This window comes from Bos mutus, chromosome 17 (assembly GCF_027580195.1).
Source record: "Bos mutus isolate GX-2022 chromosome 17, NWIPB_WYAK_1.1, whole genome shotgun sequence".
In the NCBI taxonomy this organism is placed as follows: Eukaryota; Metazoa; Chordata; class Mammalia; order Artiodactyla; family Bovidae; genus Bos; species Bos mutus.
The window spans coordinates 59,850,073-59,867,616 of NC_091633.1; the positions used below are offsets into that span (position 1 = coordinate 59,850,073).

The following is a 17,544-nucleotide window of genomic DNA, read 5'->3' on the forward strand; positions in this document are numbered from 1 at the left end:
CAGAAATGCTGAATTTAATTTGTCTTGGATGTGGGTTTCCCAGCTCACCTGCTGCCCACGGTGCTAATGTGGTTACAGTCAGAAAACAGACCGTAAAGACGCACCTCCTCGCTCAGCATAACGGCTCTCTGCAGACCTCCGAGTCAGAGCTGCTCAACTTACTGACAAAAGCAAGCTTTTATTGCTGTTGGCGCCACGGAGCCACGGCGGCCAGGAAAGCAGAAAGAGACAGTTCTCGTCCATGCACACCGCCAGCACAGCTGTCAGGGAAATGCCCCTTCCCAAATCCGTCACGGGCCGAGGACGCAAGGGGCAGATCCATTGCCTGGGGCTGGCGGTCAGCAACCTCTGCTAGTGACTTGTAAGCAAAAGGCAGGGGGAGCGCCTCTTCATGGTCACTTAATGACTGCACGCTGGTGTCATTCGTAACCATCACTTGGGAGCGGGCGAGTGCGTGGTGGAGTCAAATGTTAACATTGTCAAATGGACGGAGTTAACCAGCACGGCCTTAAAGGAAAGGAAAGCGCCGGCCAAAGTCTTGGCTGCAGCCTTAGGTGGTTTCAGGAGAAGCTGGTTTTCTTTGCGCTTGTACAGAGCTGCCATTCATCGCCCTGGGGTGGGAGGGGCAGGGCTGCAGTCTCAGGGAAGAGGAGGGGAGCCTGCAGAGCTAGGTGAGCTGGGCTCTGACCCCAGAAAACAAAGAGCGGCAGCCCTCTGCCCAGGGTTGCCAGGGGCCATCAGAACAGCGTGGACACAGCGGGCTCCAGCAGGGAAGTGGTCAGGGCTGGTTGTAGACCTTGAAGAGAAGACCTGACCTATGTGAAGCCTCAGTGTCTCCCTGTGTGGTACACCCACAATAATACGGACGGCGGAGCGCGGTCAGAAGAGATCACAAGCCTAGGGCGTCATCAAAGCTCCATAACTGTTACCTATGATGGTGATGACTGGGATGAGGGACAAGCAGAGCCTCTCAACTACATCTGAGCCTGTGAATATGTCAGACAGGCGAGGCATCAGCCGCGCCAGGCAATGGCCTTGGGGCTACAGGACAGCATCCTCTTGGAAGGAAATGTCACAGTGACGCGGATGCCCCTGTCAGGCGAGGCGGCAAGGGGTGGGGGAGAGAAGGGAGGGAAGGGCTGAGGACGTGGGGGTGGGGGTGGGGGAGGAGGTCACCTGTGTGCTTGGTGCCGATGTGTGCCTTTATCTCCGCCTCCTCCATGGTGACGAAGTCGCAGGCCGTGCAGCAGATGGAGAACATCCACTGCTCCTTGTCCACGTGGAGTGACATGTGGCTGACAAACTGGACGTTGAGCTCCGTCTCAAATCCACACACGTGACAGCTGGACCGAAAGAGCAATGTGTGAGCTTCTAAACGGAGGCTACTCAGGAGCACGCGGTCCCCTCCCAAATCCCGACGACCTTGACTTGCTTTGGTCCCACCAAAGGGCTAGGCATTAGGAAACTCCTCCGCTTTCTGGGACAGCTTGGAAGTGGTCACCGTGCCAGATGGATTAAATGCCCGCATAATGTAACAATCCCATTCATGCTATAATGATACTAAATAATCATACAGTTAATTCAAAATTACAGATTCCAGATGCTCTACATCATCTAACTGATTCCTTCGGGCAAAGGGATGCAGGACAGCCTGGCCAAGATATTCGCGGAGCTGGTGTGCTGATAAACTCTGCAAGCCTGACAAGTCAGGCTGTAAACAGCAACCACACCAAATACTGATTCACGGTTGACTATGGAAGAGAAACAGGCAGCTCCAGGTACTAAAGGATAACACCTCGAAGGGAAAGGATGAAACCGTGAAATACCTCACGGTTCTCAGACTCATTCTTTCCTTAGGATAGTTCTCAGGAAGCAGTGAGTTGCTCAGTGATAAAGGCGGGAGCTTCCAGGCTATAGGGACCTCATAGCTAATAGCCCCAGAGCCTTCCTCTCTCCGGACCCCACCCCACAGCACCACCTCCATGACCATTTCCCTTTTAATTAACTCTTCCCGGCCACCCAAGCCAGCAGAGGAGTCAGAGCCACAGGGAAGCACAGCCCTGAGGCTGAGACGAGACACTTTGTCACGTGTGCCCTAGCAGACGTGCAGGGAGTGTTCGAGAAGGCCTGGGTAGCCGGGACCGGCGGGTTCCACCGGCGGCTCACCTGTAATAATAAGGGTGCTTCTTCCCATCACTGCCTTCGGAGGTGACGGCGCTGACGATGTCCTCGGTGTCCGTGCTCACCAGCTTCACCGAGTGGACAGTCAGGTGCTGGTTCAGGTTTGCGCGGCACTTAGCAGCATAGGGGCACAAGTGGCATTTGTATTTTCTTTCCTCTGGGGAGAAGGGACAGGAGAGAACCCAAACCACACTCAGAAACGAAAGCCCAACACCTTGCAAAAGGCCACTCAGAGGTATCCAGGACAGGAGGGCGCAAATCTCACCTCCAGTGGGGACAAAGCGAACACTCTGGAACTGTGAATATCTAAAGAGTCTTCCGTGATGTATCAAGTGGTAAAGAATCCGCCTGCCATTGCAGGAGACACAGGAGACGCGGGTTCGATCCCTGGGTTGGGAAAAATCCCCTGGAGGAGGGCATGGCAACACTCCAGTTTTCCTGCCTGGGAAAGCCCATGGACAGAGGAGTCTGCTGGGCTACAGTCCATGGGGTTGCAAAGAGACGAACACAGCTGAGCAGACATGCACATAAAGTCTTCACCTCGTGGCTCCTACATTTATACTTTCAAAGATAAAAGAAAATTCCAGGGCGACTGGACCATCTGTTTTCTGGATACACATAGGCCTCTCTTCCTGATAACGTGAGCCCCATACAGGCTACAAGAATACTGTGTGTGTGTGTGTGTGTGTGTGTGTGTGTGTATCCAAGCCCCCAGGTGTGTGGGTCCAGGGTGGGTGCTGAGCTGAGGAAGGGCATGTGAATCAGCCTGCCCAGGGCTGGCGTGTAAGAGACACACCATCATTTTCCCTAAGCTCCAGGCCTGGGTCAGTCAAGAAACAAACACGAAGGAAATTAAAGGGGGAAAAAATGAATCAGATGAAATAATTGAATTGGAAATTTTCATGGTATATAAATAAAATAAAAAACTTTAATTATATTTCTTAATAGAATCCCTTTCATAAAACTGACAATGTTCCAGGGCCATTTTCAGAGTGGCATTCTGAATTCATTTGAGTAATCAAGTAAATTAAAGTAAAAGGAGCCGGCTTTGCTTTTAGGTACAGCCAAAGATAACAGATGGCAGCAGAGGAAGAAAAGGACAATTTCCTTTTCTGTCCTCAGCTCTGACTTTGTAATACGGGGCTTGTCTTAAAGAAAATACCTGTCTGTCTTATCTACATGATGGGGTAGAGTGCAAAAAAAAAAGTTTTCTGCCACAAAATTTAAGGCATCATTATTATTATAGGTGGTCCCCAACATCTGAGGTGCTGGTGGCTTGGGTTCAGGCAGGGCCGCACAGGAGGAGCCCTACAGTGTAGAGAGAATAGTCTTTTCTTTAGAATTTTTGCATTTCTATTAATAAGCGAGGTTGTTAAGCTTTGATATTAAGATGGTTAAGTTTTGGTATTAAGATTACAATTTCTCCACAAAGTGAACCATTGAGCTTTCTCTTTTTCCTTTTTTTGGCCGTGCCCCTGGAATGTGGGATCTTAGTTCCTCAACTAGGGATCAAACCCTCATCCCCTGCAGTGGAAGCATGGAGGCTTAACCACTGGACCACCAGGAAAGCCGTTATCTTTTTCTATCATTTGGAGTAGTTTAACAATATCAGAATCTTCTAGTCTTGACAGGTTAAAAAAGAACCCAGCTGGAAACGTTTCTGGACCTGATACTTTATTGTCTCCTCATCTTTCCAAATTCCCCTTTGGCAACCAGTTTATTTGAGGAGGGCATGGCAACCTACTCCAGTATTCTTGCCTGGAGAATCTCATGGACAGAGGAACCTGGCAGGCTACAGTCCAAGTTTCTTCCCACCAGCTTCAGTCAATTTTGGAAATTTTGCTTAAATTATCTATGTCATTTAAAGTTTTCAGCTTTTTTTTTTTTGCCACTGAGTTGCCTTTATTTTCCAGTAATTCTTTAATAACATCTGTATTAGAAATCAGGCTTCCCAACATAAATGTCCATTAATAGATGAGTGGATAAGCAAGATGTGGTAGCTACATCAATGAAATATTGCGTGTATGCATGCTAAGTCACTTCAGTTGTGTCCGACTCTTTGCAACCTCATGGACTGTAGATCACCAGGCTCCTCTGTCCATGGAATTCTCCAGGCAAGAACACAGCGTGGGTTGCCAGGCCTTCCTCCAGGGGATCTTCCCGACCCAGGGATTGAACCTGCATCTCCAGCACTGCAGGCAGATTCTTGACCACTGAGCCACCAAGGAACCCCTAGAGAAATATTACTCAGCCATAAAAATAAATGAAATTTTGCTATTTGCAGCAACGTGGATGGACTTGGAGGCTATTATGTCAAGTGAAATAAGCCAGACAAAGATAAATATTGTACAGTATCGATTACATGTGGAATCTAAAAAATAAAGCAAACTAGTAATTCAACAACAACAAAAAAGAAGCAGACTCCCAGAAATAGAGAACAAACCAGTGGTTACTACTGGAGGGGAGGGGAAGTTAGGGGTGGGGAAGCGGGAGGTACAAACTAGACTCAAAGATGCATCGTCCAGCACAGGGACATTTTGTAATAACTGAAAATGTATACGAGAAGAGTTAGGATTCCTTTTTCATTACTGATTTTGAATACTTTAGCCTCTGTTTTTCTTAAACAGACTTAAAGGGATTTATGCATTTATGATCTTCTTCCTAGAATCTGTTCTTTTACTAATTCTTTAGGATGAGTGCTAAGTTACTTTATTTTTGTTTTTCTTCCCTTCTAATTAAAACATTTAAGTCCATAAATGTTCCTCAGTCCGGAGCTGCAGCTGTTTGTTCCAGGTTTAGGTATGAATGTTCCCCTTTCACTCCTCCTAGATGTCTGGAATTTGTGATTTTCTTCATTTCCTTTGATCTGATTAGGTAGGGCGTTTTATGGACCCTTGGTTATTTTAAATTTCATTGAAGTATATTCAGAGAATGTGGCACACAGAAATTCTACTTTTTTGAACAAGTGAAAGTTTTCTTTGTGGCTAAGTATATGACTAAATTTGGTCTTTACTGGTTTAATATTTAAGATTCAAAATATTAAAAAATAGATAAAGAGAAAATTAATCTTGTTATACTAATACTGTCTTGCTTTTTTGTTTTGTGTGATACATAAAACTTTTATTTTATCCTTTTCTGTTTGCTCTAAACAAGACACATTTGAATTTTTCAACAAGGCTGATCTTCAGTGTAAAAATTCAAACACCTCATTTTCTTATTTCCATCTTGCTTTCTGTTTAATATTGATTTTACCTCACTTCTTTTTGTCCTAGCTTATTATCATTGCATTGATTAAGTTACTATTTATTGGGGTTTCCACTTCCCAACACTCAGAATCAACCATAATTCTCTTATCATACATAAATAAAGACAGACACTATTTCTCCACCAAGGTGCTCTTTCCCCTTCCTCCCACCTACCACAATGAGATGAATCCAGTAAGAAAGAGTGCAGCCACCCACCCCCTATGCCTTCAAGATGAGAGCAATAAACTCCTTAGAGGTGAAAAATTTCACCTGAACACTCCTAAATGTAAATCCTTTCTCATCAATCCTCCTTGAATGCAATAGATCCTTTCAGTACAAATAAAAAACACTTTCCAGAGCCTTATTTGAACGTGCCAGGTAAAATGACTTGAAAAGGTCAGGATAAAAACATTTATACCACTTCCTGGTTTAATTAAAAAAAAAAATTTTTTTTTTTGTCCACACCAAGTGGCATGTGGGACCCTAGTTCCCTGACCAGGGAGCGAACCTACACCCCAGGACTGGAAGCACGGAGTCTTAACCACTGGACCGCCAGGGAAGCTCAGAAACACAGATTCTTGATCATGAAGAAGCCAGTGGTGCGAGGGGGAAGGCCCCGACTCACCTGTGTGCAGAGACAGGTGTCGGGACAGCGTCTGCTGCCGCCCAAATACTTTCCCACACACGTCACAGGGGAAGAGCTGGTCGTTGAATTTCCAGGAGGGCAACCCGTTTCCTGCCTCGAGGACTATCTTTTCTGTTTCTGGGCCAAAAGAACAAAGCAGTGTGAGGAATAAAACAAGGCGATGGAAACACGTTTCTGCCTGGTCAACATTCAAGTTAATGTTCAACATTCAACTTAAGCCAAGGTTTGCTTCTAAAGAAGGTGGCTGGTGAACTGCAAGCAACCTCTGGTTTTCATGCTCCTCTCCTGCCTCTAAGAAGGCCATTCTTGAAAACTGTGGTGGCAAATGGATCCCAGTTTTAGTCAAGTCTCCCGTGGTTTCTCTCCTTCCTCACTAAAGGTCTGTGGACCCAGCCCTTCAGCAGGTTGACAGCATGGCATAGCACTCTGCTCCAGATACAGCAGGCACTCTATAAAAGGTGCTGAGTGAGTGAACGGTTGAGTTGCACGTTAAAATTCCAGAAATGCAGACTCTTGCCTGTGCGTGTGTACTGAGTCACTTCAGTCATGTCTAAATCTTTGCAACTCCATGGACTGTAGCCCACCAGCCTCCTCTGTCCATAGGATTCTCCAGGCAAGAATACTGGAGTGGGTTGCCATTTCCTCCTCCAGGGGATCTTCCAGACCCAGAGACTGAACGTGCGTCTCCTGCGTTGGCAGGTGAGTTCTTTACCACTAGCACCATCTGGGAAGCCTGCAGACTCTTGCCACCAGACAGTAAATCAAGAATGCCAAAGCTCAGATTCTGATGTAAAAACAGAGGGTTCAATCTCTTGAAAGGATTACACTTTCATGGTCCTTTATGCCCAAAACGTTTTGCCCTATGTTCTGGGTTGTGCAAAATCCTTAAAGAGGAACCAGTGGTACCCAGACTCAAGGATGACAACTGTGTACTGCTTGCTATGGTCTGAATGTGTGAGTCCCCCCAAAGTGATACATTGAAACCCTAATGTTCAAAGTGGTGGTTTTTTAGAGGTGGGATCCCTGGAAGGTGATTAGGTCATGTGGGTGCATTCTTACGAGTGGGATTAGTGTCCTTAAAGAAGAGGCCCCACAGGGTTCCCTGCCCCCTTTGCTATATGAGGACTCAGCAGGACATAGGCAGTCTGTGTCCTGGAAGAAGGCCCTTGCCAGGGCTTCCAGCCTCCAGGCCTGTGTGCAGTACATCTTTTTGTTTATAAGCTACCCAGTCTATGGTATTTTGTTACAGCAGCCGGAGTGGAGTCAAACTCTACTCCATGTAAAACGCACTCATGAAAGAGTATACAACCAGACATTCCCCAAAAGTCTCATGATGCTTGGGAAAATGAGAGCCACAAGTCATCTGTAAGTAATTCAGAGCCATGAATGACCTGCGTGGACCTCAATACCTTCTTTTGACATCTTAAAAAGGGTTTATTTTCTCATCATCATCCATGGGGTTACCTTTTATTTTCTCATCTATCCTCTGTCCATGGGATTCTCCAGTCAAGAGTACTGGAGTGGGTTTCCATTTCCTTATCCAGGAGATCTTCCTGACCCAGGGATCAAACCCACCTCTCCTGCACTGCACATGGATTCTTTACCAATGAGCCCTCAGGGAAGGTCCATATTGCTTCTCACAAAACTTAAGGATTACATAAACATTACTTCAACAGTAAGATAAGGAGAGAGGTGACAGAGTTACCAAAAAGGGGGAAGGGGCCACTTTCATGAGGACACTTGTCTGGGCCCACTACAGCTTTCAGCCTCACCCTGGAGAGCAAGACATATAGTTTACTGAGTCAGTATCTTGTCCTTCATCTCAGTAAATTACTGTGACTGTTCCTACAGCACGGTGGTGCTTTATACCACCAGATACCACGCGGCCATAATTAAATGGTGGAAGGAACGTTTCATAAAATCAAGCAGATGAAAACATTCAGACCACCGGGCAGAGATAAACATCAGAACAAAGAACCTGATTTCCCCCAGTTTGGTGAAACTGCTTCCCAGATACAAATACAGGCTTCCACCTGCATTTGGGTGAGTCAACTGGATCAAATTTCATTTGAATTCAGACTTGCCAGATAGTGTAATCTCAGGAAGGAAGGCAAATATGAATGTATGTTTGGAAGGGGCGGGGGACTGATGGTGAAACTGTAAAAATGTTTGCTGGGAGGCACCTGCCAGTAATCCTAACACTGATAAGGCCCATGTATTGATTGATCCGTGTTTGTTAAACGTAGCTCTTTGGGCCTCAGAGACAAGATTGAGTCTTCTTATTAGAGTAGGAATGTGTGACTACAAACCTCAGCAGGGCAAGAGGTGGAGCTGTGGAGGAAAGAAAGCGCAAAGGGAGCTATGGGGCTCTGATATGTGAGGACAAGAACCACTCTCGGATGACTGTCCTTGAGTCCGAGCTGTGAGCATTTCCACACACGGCATGAGAGGGCATTTCAGTAGCTTTGAAGTGTGTAATCACAACAGGGCTTCAAAGGAGGATGGCAGTAATAATTGTAAGGAGAGATCAAGAGGGTACAGGGTCTTCCAATACACTCCCAACAAGAATGAACTAATTGGGTCACAGACCGAACAAGCAGATGCAATTATAAGGAGAGAAGTCTCTTAGTAATTCTTTCAAGTATCAGTCACATGCTTGAGACGTTGAAGCATCATGAAAAGTCCAACTGCCTCCACTGGTCTAGAAAACGGTTAGAGCCACGAAGGCTGTGCTGTGGGGAAGCAGAAGGACTGCCTGGAGGCACGGTGAGGCAGGGTGGGGGTGTTCAGCCCTGGTCAGCGCCCCCACCCGCCCCGGCCTGGGCCCCAAGCCCTGTCCAGGGACCAGCTCCTCTCCCTCCTTGCTGTCTGCGTTTGCTGTGGCCACCTGTTGCCATTTCACACGCAGGAGCAAGAGAAGCAGGCCATCGCAGCCTCATCCCAGAACATGACCTTGAAATCAGATTGGGGTGAGGCTGGGGATGGAGGTGCAGGGGCAAGAGGGGAATTAGAACTTTGCCCAAACAAGTACTGAAATCAGACTTGCTCTTCTCTCCCCAGAGCTGAAATGGAGCCCAAGGGGTGCCATGTTCCTCCACGTTTCCTGGGGATGGTGTCACCTGCCCGGTGAGAGAAACCTCAGAACCTGTTTTGATTCCTCCCGCCCTCTCTCTGTCTTTTAGCACATCCAGTCGGTCACCAAAAGCTGGTTCGAGAGCGACAGCTGAAGGTGACGGACGCCTTGCAAGACCCTGCTTAGGACCACCGTCTGCCTTCTGGAAGCAGGGCTGGTTCCAGCACCATGGAGGCCCAGCAGCTGGGGCCACCAGCTCTCCAGGACACATTCTGGAAGAGATCCAAGCACTGCCTGCAGCTCTTGAGGACCAAAAGTTACCAAAAATACTGTAAACTATTTAGATTGTGAACCCTATAGATAAATGTTTATAAAAATGGATGTGCAGGCCTAATTTCTTTGCATTAGTGATACAGACTGTAGCCCTACGTTAAGAAAACCACTGTGGGGCAAGTGGCAAGTGCCGCTAGGGTGTGCATCTTTCGGCTTGATTCAGTCACAGGTACCGTGCTCCATCGTCTCCTCCTCCGGAAACCAAATGAACTGGCCTGGCTACTGCTTACCTGAGTCATCATCGCTCACCAGGAACACTGCCAAAGCCTCCGAAACAGACTCGTGGGTACCATTCCACCAGCCCCTCCTGGAGGTTCCCAGATGACCTTTCTGAGGCACAAGGCAGGTCATGTCTCGTCCTGAGCTCCCAGTGGCTCCCCCAGGCCAAACTCCTCCTGCACAGGGCTCCTCAGATCGTCCACACACTGACTCCAACCATCTCCCCGCTTCTGGAGCCTTCAACACTTTCAAATCAACTATGCCTCCACCAGAAGTGACTCCCCGCCTCTGGCGCCTCTGCCGCACACCGACTCCAGCTCATTATCAAGTCCTGTCTCAGACAGCATCTCCTTGGTCAAGTCCTTCCCAGTTCCCCAGGCAATGTGTCCTCTTCCCTTCTCTGCCCCAAAGCACTTTTCTTGGACACGGGATTGCACCACCTTACCTGCTATATCATGTCTACATATCTTCTATTAACATATTATATGTCTTTTTAACACAGAGCACCCAGTGAGCTCGACATGCGACAGTGCTCATTAATCATGTTCTCTGGCTTCCCCTCTCGAAGGTGAGTCATTGAGGGAGGGGGTTCTGGAGGATTTATTTATGCATCCTGGGCATAGGCACAGACCTGATACATAGCAGGTGGGAAGTAGACAGTTGTTGAAGAAGGGAATGACTGAATGAAAGGACCCAAGTTTGGCAGGGAATAAACATTATTCTTATTTTATACTGTGAAAGACTGAGGCTTGGAAACAGTGTTAGTTAAAGCTAATGGCCAATTCGGGGTAAAAAATAAGGCTACTTGCTTTCTGAATGGTGTCTTAACCCCAAAACCACGATTTAATGATTTTTATTAGAAATGTTTGCAGTCCTGACCCATATCCCCAGAGGGCCTCTCTCCTTACTTCTTCCCAATAACAAGCTACAGGATTATTCTCTTCAAGATGCATTCTCTGGCAGACACTGCTTTTTTGGTTAACCCGACAGTCATTCTCAACGTTCCTCTCCCTGTCTAATTCCCACTGTAGAGGCAGCTAAGGGGGGTCATGTGCTAAAGTTATGACCAATAAAAAGGCTTTTGCTTTCCTGATAAAGAGAAAGATATACTTGGTGTTGGCCGCCTTCTTTTTCTTTCCTTGGACACAGAGACAATGCCTGGGGTTATGGCAGCCATTTTGGGCATATGAGGCCTGATCAGGTGAAGGCCAACCTGTTAAGTATGGAGAAAGGGAAAGATGAAAAATGTCTGGGTCCTGGATGGCATCTTCCAGTAGCTGAATAAATAGCTGAAACCACCCACTCTGGACTTACTTTTTAGATAAGGAAAGTAAACCACTATTTGTTTCAGCCACTGTCAGCTGGGTTTCACTTAGGATGCTCTTAATTGAAACTCCTCCCATGATTACTCTTTAACTGAGGACTTTGGAAGTTAGGTCTGCCTTTGACAAGTTGTATTCCTAAATTCCTGTATCCCGTGAAGAACTCTCCATATTCACTGTCAACAGCAGTAAGTGTACAGCCAGCTGAGCATATTTCCATCTTAATTATCTTCTGCTGCTTCTGCTGCTGCTAAGTTGCTTCAGTCGTGTCTGACTCTGTGCAACCCCATAGACGGCAGCCCACCAGGCTCCCCTGTCTCTGGGATTCTCCAGGCAAGAACACTGGAGTGGGTTGCCATTTCCTTCTCTAATGCATGAAAGTGAAAGTGAAGTCACTCAGTCGAGTCCGACTCTTAGCGACCCCATGGACTGCGGCCCACCAGGCTCCTCCATCCATGGGATTTTCCAGGCAAAAGAGTACTGGAGTGGGGTGCCATTGCCTTCTCCGTAATTATCTTCTGTTCCCCTCAAAAAAAAAAAAAACCTTTTTAAATTAAGAAATTTGCTTTCTAAAAACTTTTAGTTGAAGCATAACACATAACAGAAAAATTCACCTAACACTAACTGCTTTGTAATCGGTGCAAAATTTGGAATACAGATATTATTTTTTTAAATTTGCTCTTATTTCCACATTCCTTAATATTTGTTTCATTATTTTAAGAAGGTGTGAATAATTTTCTTCATTTCCTTTATAGCAAAATAGTTAATGATTAAGCCTGGTGTGCTGCAGTCCACGGGGCTGCAATGAGTTGGACACAACTGAGGGACAGAAGGACTGAACTGGACTGATACTTTTAAGAGTGTTTCAGAGGACTCTGTCTCCTACAAAGCATTTGATTTCCCTTTATCTTCTTATACTCTGGTTCCTGAGATATCCATAAATTGTTCCCATAAATTCCTGGCTACTCGGTACTATCTGAGTGGATGTTTTTCTCCCTACTTTTCCACCCATAATATTCGCTTTGAATATCATTTGGACCTTTCCCTCTTCCTTAAATACATTTTTGTTTTAAGTGAAGTAATAACTAGGTACGCAGGAGCAAGCACTTTTCTCTCTTATAGTATGGTTCAGAATATAGAAAGAGGGTATTTGGAGAGTCACCCCATCTTAGCAGTCCCAGTATAAGGCTCTTAGCTCCTCCCCTTTGTGGTGAACTGAGAACCGTCATTCATAATGATGAGGCTCAACAGCCAAGAGATAGGATGCCAGACTCGCCTCTTGTGATCCAGTGATCCTAGGGGACAGGTCTCATTTTGCGTACAGGTCCATCAAGTATTTCTCCAAAAATTTCCATGCGATAAACCCATCTGGTACAGATTGGGAGGGAGCTTCATCAAACTCTATGTGACAGAACATTGGATCCAGTAGAGGATTCAGCTTTCTTTGAATCCAACTCCTTCATTTCCAGGAGGATGAAATGAAGCATAAAATTCCAGGGCCTCTTCCATCTCACTGCACCTCACAACATGTACAGGTTTGAATAAGGGAATCAAGGTTTCCAGCATAACTAAGGCTCAGGGAGGAACCTTAAGGGTCATTTTGTTCAATTCTCTCTTCTTACGTATAAGGAAACCGAGGCCCAGAGGACTGAAGTAACTGCTCAGGTACCTGGCTAGTGACTCTGAGAGTGGAGTGACCAGCCTGGGTCTCACTGAAGCTCCTCCAAGCCACATGGAATCACAGACAATGTTTACAACAAACAAGGAAGGGCTTTTTCTTTCTCCTCCTGTGTTTTGGCTCAGGGTTTAAATTCTTGGTTACAAGTGGACATATGTAATTTAGCAATTCACAGACACTAGGGTTTATTTCCACCTCTCTCTCTCTTTCTTCAATTGGAATACAGTTGCTTTACAATGTTGTGTTAGTTTCTGCTGCACAGCAGAGTGCATCAGTCATATGTATCCCCTCTTTCATGGGTTTCCTTCCCGCTTAGGTCACCACGGAGCACTGAGTAATGTGCTAACCTGTGCTACACAGTATGATGCGTATATGTCAATCTCTCTTCTTGAAGGTGTCAGCCTAGTATATTTCCAGCGAAAATATACTGGAGAAGTTAGAGACCAGTGTGTCTTGAAGTAGAACAAAGAAAGAACAAGAGGAAGATCAAATGGGAAAACTCTAAAAGCCAAGCCCCTCTGAGGTAAACTATTTCTCTTTGGGCCTTTCATTGACATGTGGGCAACATTTTTGTTAAACAAACAAAACCTCTCAAAGAACAAGAAGGGCAAAGGAAAGGACTTTAGTTTGCTTCTCAGCTTTAACATCGTTTAGCTCCCTGACTGGTGTATCATCAGGCTTTGTTACTGTGTTTGTGTGAGAGGATCCCTGTATCTCCTGCCAAAATAATCCTCTCAAAGAACCATCTCTCGACCTGACTTTGGCAAGAGACATGTGGAGAGGGAAGGCTTTATTTGGTTAAAGTCGTAAGCAAAAGATTGGCCAAAGTGTGACCTCAACGCATAAATAACTGTCCAGATTGACTAAATCCGCATCAGCTGCTCAGTGTGGAAGAGGCTCTGGGGCCCCTTGGGTTTTCCGTGATGACAGATGGTACTGTGAGTCTTTCTTTCATCATCAAGCCTGGAGAGTTGCGAGGCATATCTCAAATGAACTTCTGAAACCCTTGGCACTTACAGTCCATACTCTTCTATAGGTTAAAACCTATCCGGTCATTTCCAGGCAGGGCACGTGGTTTTTCTGCTAAGTCCTTTCCCTGCTGGTTCTGTCCTTTGGTTTCATGGGCTTAAGACACGCTGCTGCCTTCTGAGGGTTGCTTGTGAATTAAGGAGAGCCAGTCATGCTTTAGGGCTCTTTGGGGGTCAATATCTTTGAAGGGCTTTGGTCCATAGGGTCACCAAGAGTTGGACACGACTGAAGCGACTTGCACCATGCACACACGTAGCGTCTTTGCTAAGTGTTTGCAGTTCTAAATCCTTTACAAATTTCCTGTAAGCGTCACTGCAACTTAGGGTAATCTGGCAGGTCCTAACAGATCTTTATTTTTGGGGGCTCTCAAATCATTGCAGACGGTGACTGCGGCCATGGAATTAAAAGATGCTTCTTCTTGGAAGAAAAGCTATGACCAACCTAGACAGCATATTAAAAAGCAGAGACATTACTTTGCCAATAAAGGTCCGCAGAGTCAAAGCAATGGTTTTTCCAGTTGTCATGTATGGATGTGAGAGTTGGACTATAAAGAAAGCTGAGTGCCGAAGAATTGATGCTTTTGAACTGTGCTGTTGGAGAAGACTCTTGAGAGTCCCTTCGATGGCAAGGAGATCAAACCAGTCAATCCTAAAGGAAATCAGTCATGAATATTCATTGGAAGGACTGATGCTGAAGCTGAAACTCCAATACTTTGGCCACCTGATGCGAAGAACCGACTCATTGGAAAAGACCCTGATGCTGGGAAAGACTGAAGGCAGGAGAAGGGGACGACAGAGGATGAAATGGTTGGATGGCATCATGAGCTCGGTGGACATGAGTGTGAGCAAACTCCAGGAGGTGGTGAAGGACAGGGAATCTTGGTGTGCTGCAGCCCATGGGGTCGCAAAGAGTCAGACACAACTGAGCGACTGAACTGAACCGAACAGATCTATTAGGTTCCCTACAACCACCTCTCTGCAGGTCTTGGTGCAACCAAATTTCCCTTTAAAGATGATTCCAAATACTTTTCCAAATTAAGGGATTTTCCACTGGTCGAGATGTCAGATCAAGGAATAGCTAAGCTAGCAGAATTTAGCAAGAGTCAATCTGTGCTTGATTAAAAATACCGGGCAGAGATTTTTAGGTATAAAAGAGTTCATGGTCTTGATCTTTTTGGGGGGCTCATTTCAAACTGCAGTTCAGTTCAGAAGCCCTCATCGCTATATAACCTCACCTTATTAATCAATCCATTAGAAATTTGTAGGAATTTGGATGTTGCTTCTACATATTTCCTCTACTTGTATTTCCAAGATCAGTGGACACTCCATAAATGCTTACTGAATAAATGAGACCATCATACCCCCAACATCATAACAGGTGAACTAAATGGCAACCAAATTTTACACTGCGACATGGAAGCAAACTCACAATATTGATACAGGAGTGACAGCCAAGGGGCTCTGGTTATTATTCTTTCCAGTTACATAGACCAGTGGGTACTTCTCTTCTTAATGATGATGATAAGATTTGAAGTCTTAGCAAATGCCCTCAGAATGTCCCAATGTTGAGAACATTCACAAATCTTTGTTAGAAAACCATCAGGCCTGGGAGCAGTCATTCTCATGTCTTTGTGGCAGACACTGCTCATTGCTTACTCAACAGCTAACAGAGCTACAATTTTTTTTTTAGGGGAGCAACGTGCCTTGTTTAAAAAACAAAAACAAAAACATGCATTTCCCCTTCCCAGCTTCCACGGCTGGTAGGGTGTAGCCCTAAAACATGATTCTGGTCAATGAGACTCATCCTATTTGGGCAGCTTATCTTCATTATGCAAACCAGCATCAGAGTTTCTTAAAAGTATATTAGAACCTGCTATATAGCATAGGCTGCTCAGCTCAGTGGTCTGTGGTGACCTAGAGGGATGGGGTGGGGGTGGAAGGGAGGTCCAAAAGGGAGGGGATATATGTATACATATGGCTGATTCACTTTGTCGTACTGCAGAAGTCAACACAACATTGTAGAGCAATGATACTCCAATGGAAAAAAAGGCCCATTCAGAAGATAATGCATAATTAAAGCCATAGGCTTCGTGTATGGAGGATTTACCACTGTGCCAGGTACTATACTATGCATGTACACATATTATATAGGAACTCATAACAACACTATGGTGAGATACTATTGTTACCATTCCCATTTTACAAAAAAAGAAGTATCAGGCTCAGGGAGGTTGAACAATGAATTCAAGTTCTCCCAGCTGGTAAGTGACAGCCTAGCCCAAACCCAAGTCTATATGGCTCCAAAGCCCAACCCCACAACCACTCATTACGTTACACACTTATACAACATCAGTGAAGAAAATTCAAGGATTCCGATTTATTTCGCCACAGACAAATCTATCTGCTATAATCTCGATTTGTTCCAGTTTAAGTTTTCCTAAATTCACCAGCCATCAAGAAGAAGCATCAGGACAGCATACATTTAAAGGGGGGTTTGTTGGGGCAACCCAAATACTGACCCCAGGCCCTAGACAGACAGAGACTGGTGAAATGTGGAGCCCCCACCTTCCTTCTCTTGCCTGATTCCTCCTGGCTGTCTTTCTACGTCTTTACTGCTGATGGGTTGCTGGATATCAAAAACCTGAGCACCAATTATGTAGATTTTAATTAAATCCTTTCAGGCCAGCTTTCACTGGCCCCAGAATAAGACCCTCCATTGACTGTTCTTTCCACTTTTCTTAGAAAAGGAACAGGCATTCAAGTGTGGTGCTACCCCATGACTATATTAGGTGAAGGTGGATCTTTATATCCAAAAGAGTTTTCTTCCACAGATTATCATAAAGTATGGGCACAAATGAGAACATCTTGAGGGCATTACCATTGCTAGGGCAAATGGGAGAATCATCACTTTTCCTCCTTATATATTGCTGAGCTCAGTGTTCCACATTTATTTCTTGAATAAAGGAGAGAATAAATAAACTAAAGGCAGATCAACATTGTTAAAAAATTTAAACTTTCTAAAATACTCTAAAATGTGAAAATTCTAAATATTTTAGACTTCCTAAAATAAGTTCTAAAATACTAAAGACTTTAATGTTCATTTACTTCTACGTGTGATTGTAGCCAAAAGGCCAAGAAGTGTGTTCATTTACTGCTAATACTGTATGATGCGCTACGTATCATGCCTACAGAGTATTTTAAAGATATTTAATGTTTCTTTTTAAACCCCAGTCACAGTCATTTCCAAATACTATTCAAGTAAGCCCCTAGGTATTCTGTCGTTCCCTTTACTGAGACTGGAATCCGCTGGTCGTCTCGATTATTCTCGTTCTCTTTTCTTATGGACAAGCCTTGATCATATCATCCATTCCTTTAAAGATTTCTAAATTTCCTTAAAGCCCTTATCAGTTTCCAGGCACTGCAGTATTCTTGCGTGACCACATCCAGTTTCAAATTTTCAGTCTTCTTTTCTCTCTGCTCCCAAGCTATTGAATTCTGTATTAACAGAAAATATACCTCTTCAGTTTGCCTCTCTTGACCTTGAGTTTTAGCACATTATACAATTTGTGTTAGATGACGGTAGATTTAACATTTGAAAGCAACATTCATCACAAATATTTTTCTCCTAGACCAGAAATACTATTTGATTCAGCAAAGTTATATGTTTTTATGTGATGAAGATTTCTGTTCATTGGTTTCTTTAATTCTTCTTCTTCAGGTAGGGCTTACCAATATGGGATTGGGAAGTACCTCTGTTGATAGCATTTTCCTATGAAAGTACGTCAAAATGATTGGCAGCATTGACAGTGTGTTGGCAAA

General features: G+C 45.0%; 1 protein-coding gene across 6 annotated transcripts in view; it reads right to left on the reverse strand.

The window, feature by feature from the left end:
* The window catches only part of ZNF827 (zinc finger protein 827), a 189,104-nt gene that overhangs the window by 13,733 nt on the left and 157,827 nt on the right, over positions 1-17,544 (reverse strand). For all 6 annotated transcript variants that reach the window (XM_070386611.1, XM_070386612.1, XM_070386613.1 and 3 more), the window contains exons 9-11: positions 6,052-6,189; positions 2,167-2,338; positions 1,177-1,343 (exon numbers count right to left, since the gene is read on the reverse strand). In XM_070386611.1, the coding sequence (XP_070242712.1) occupies positions 1,177-1,343; positions 2,167-2,338; positions 6,052-6,189 (477 nt within the window). The remainder of the gene's footprint in view (positions 1-1,176; positions 1,344-2,166; positions 2,339-6,051; positions 6,190-17,544) is intronic.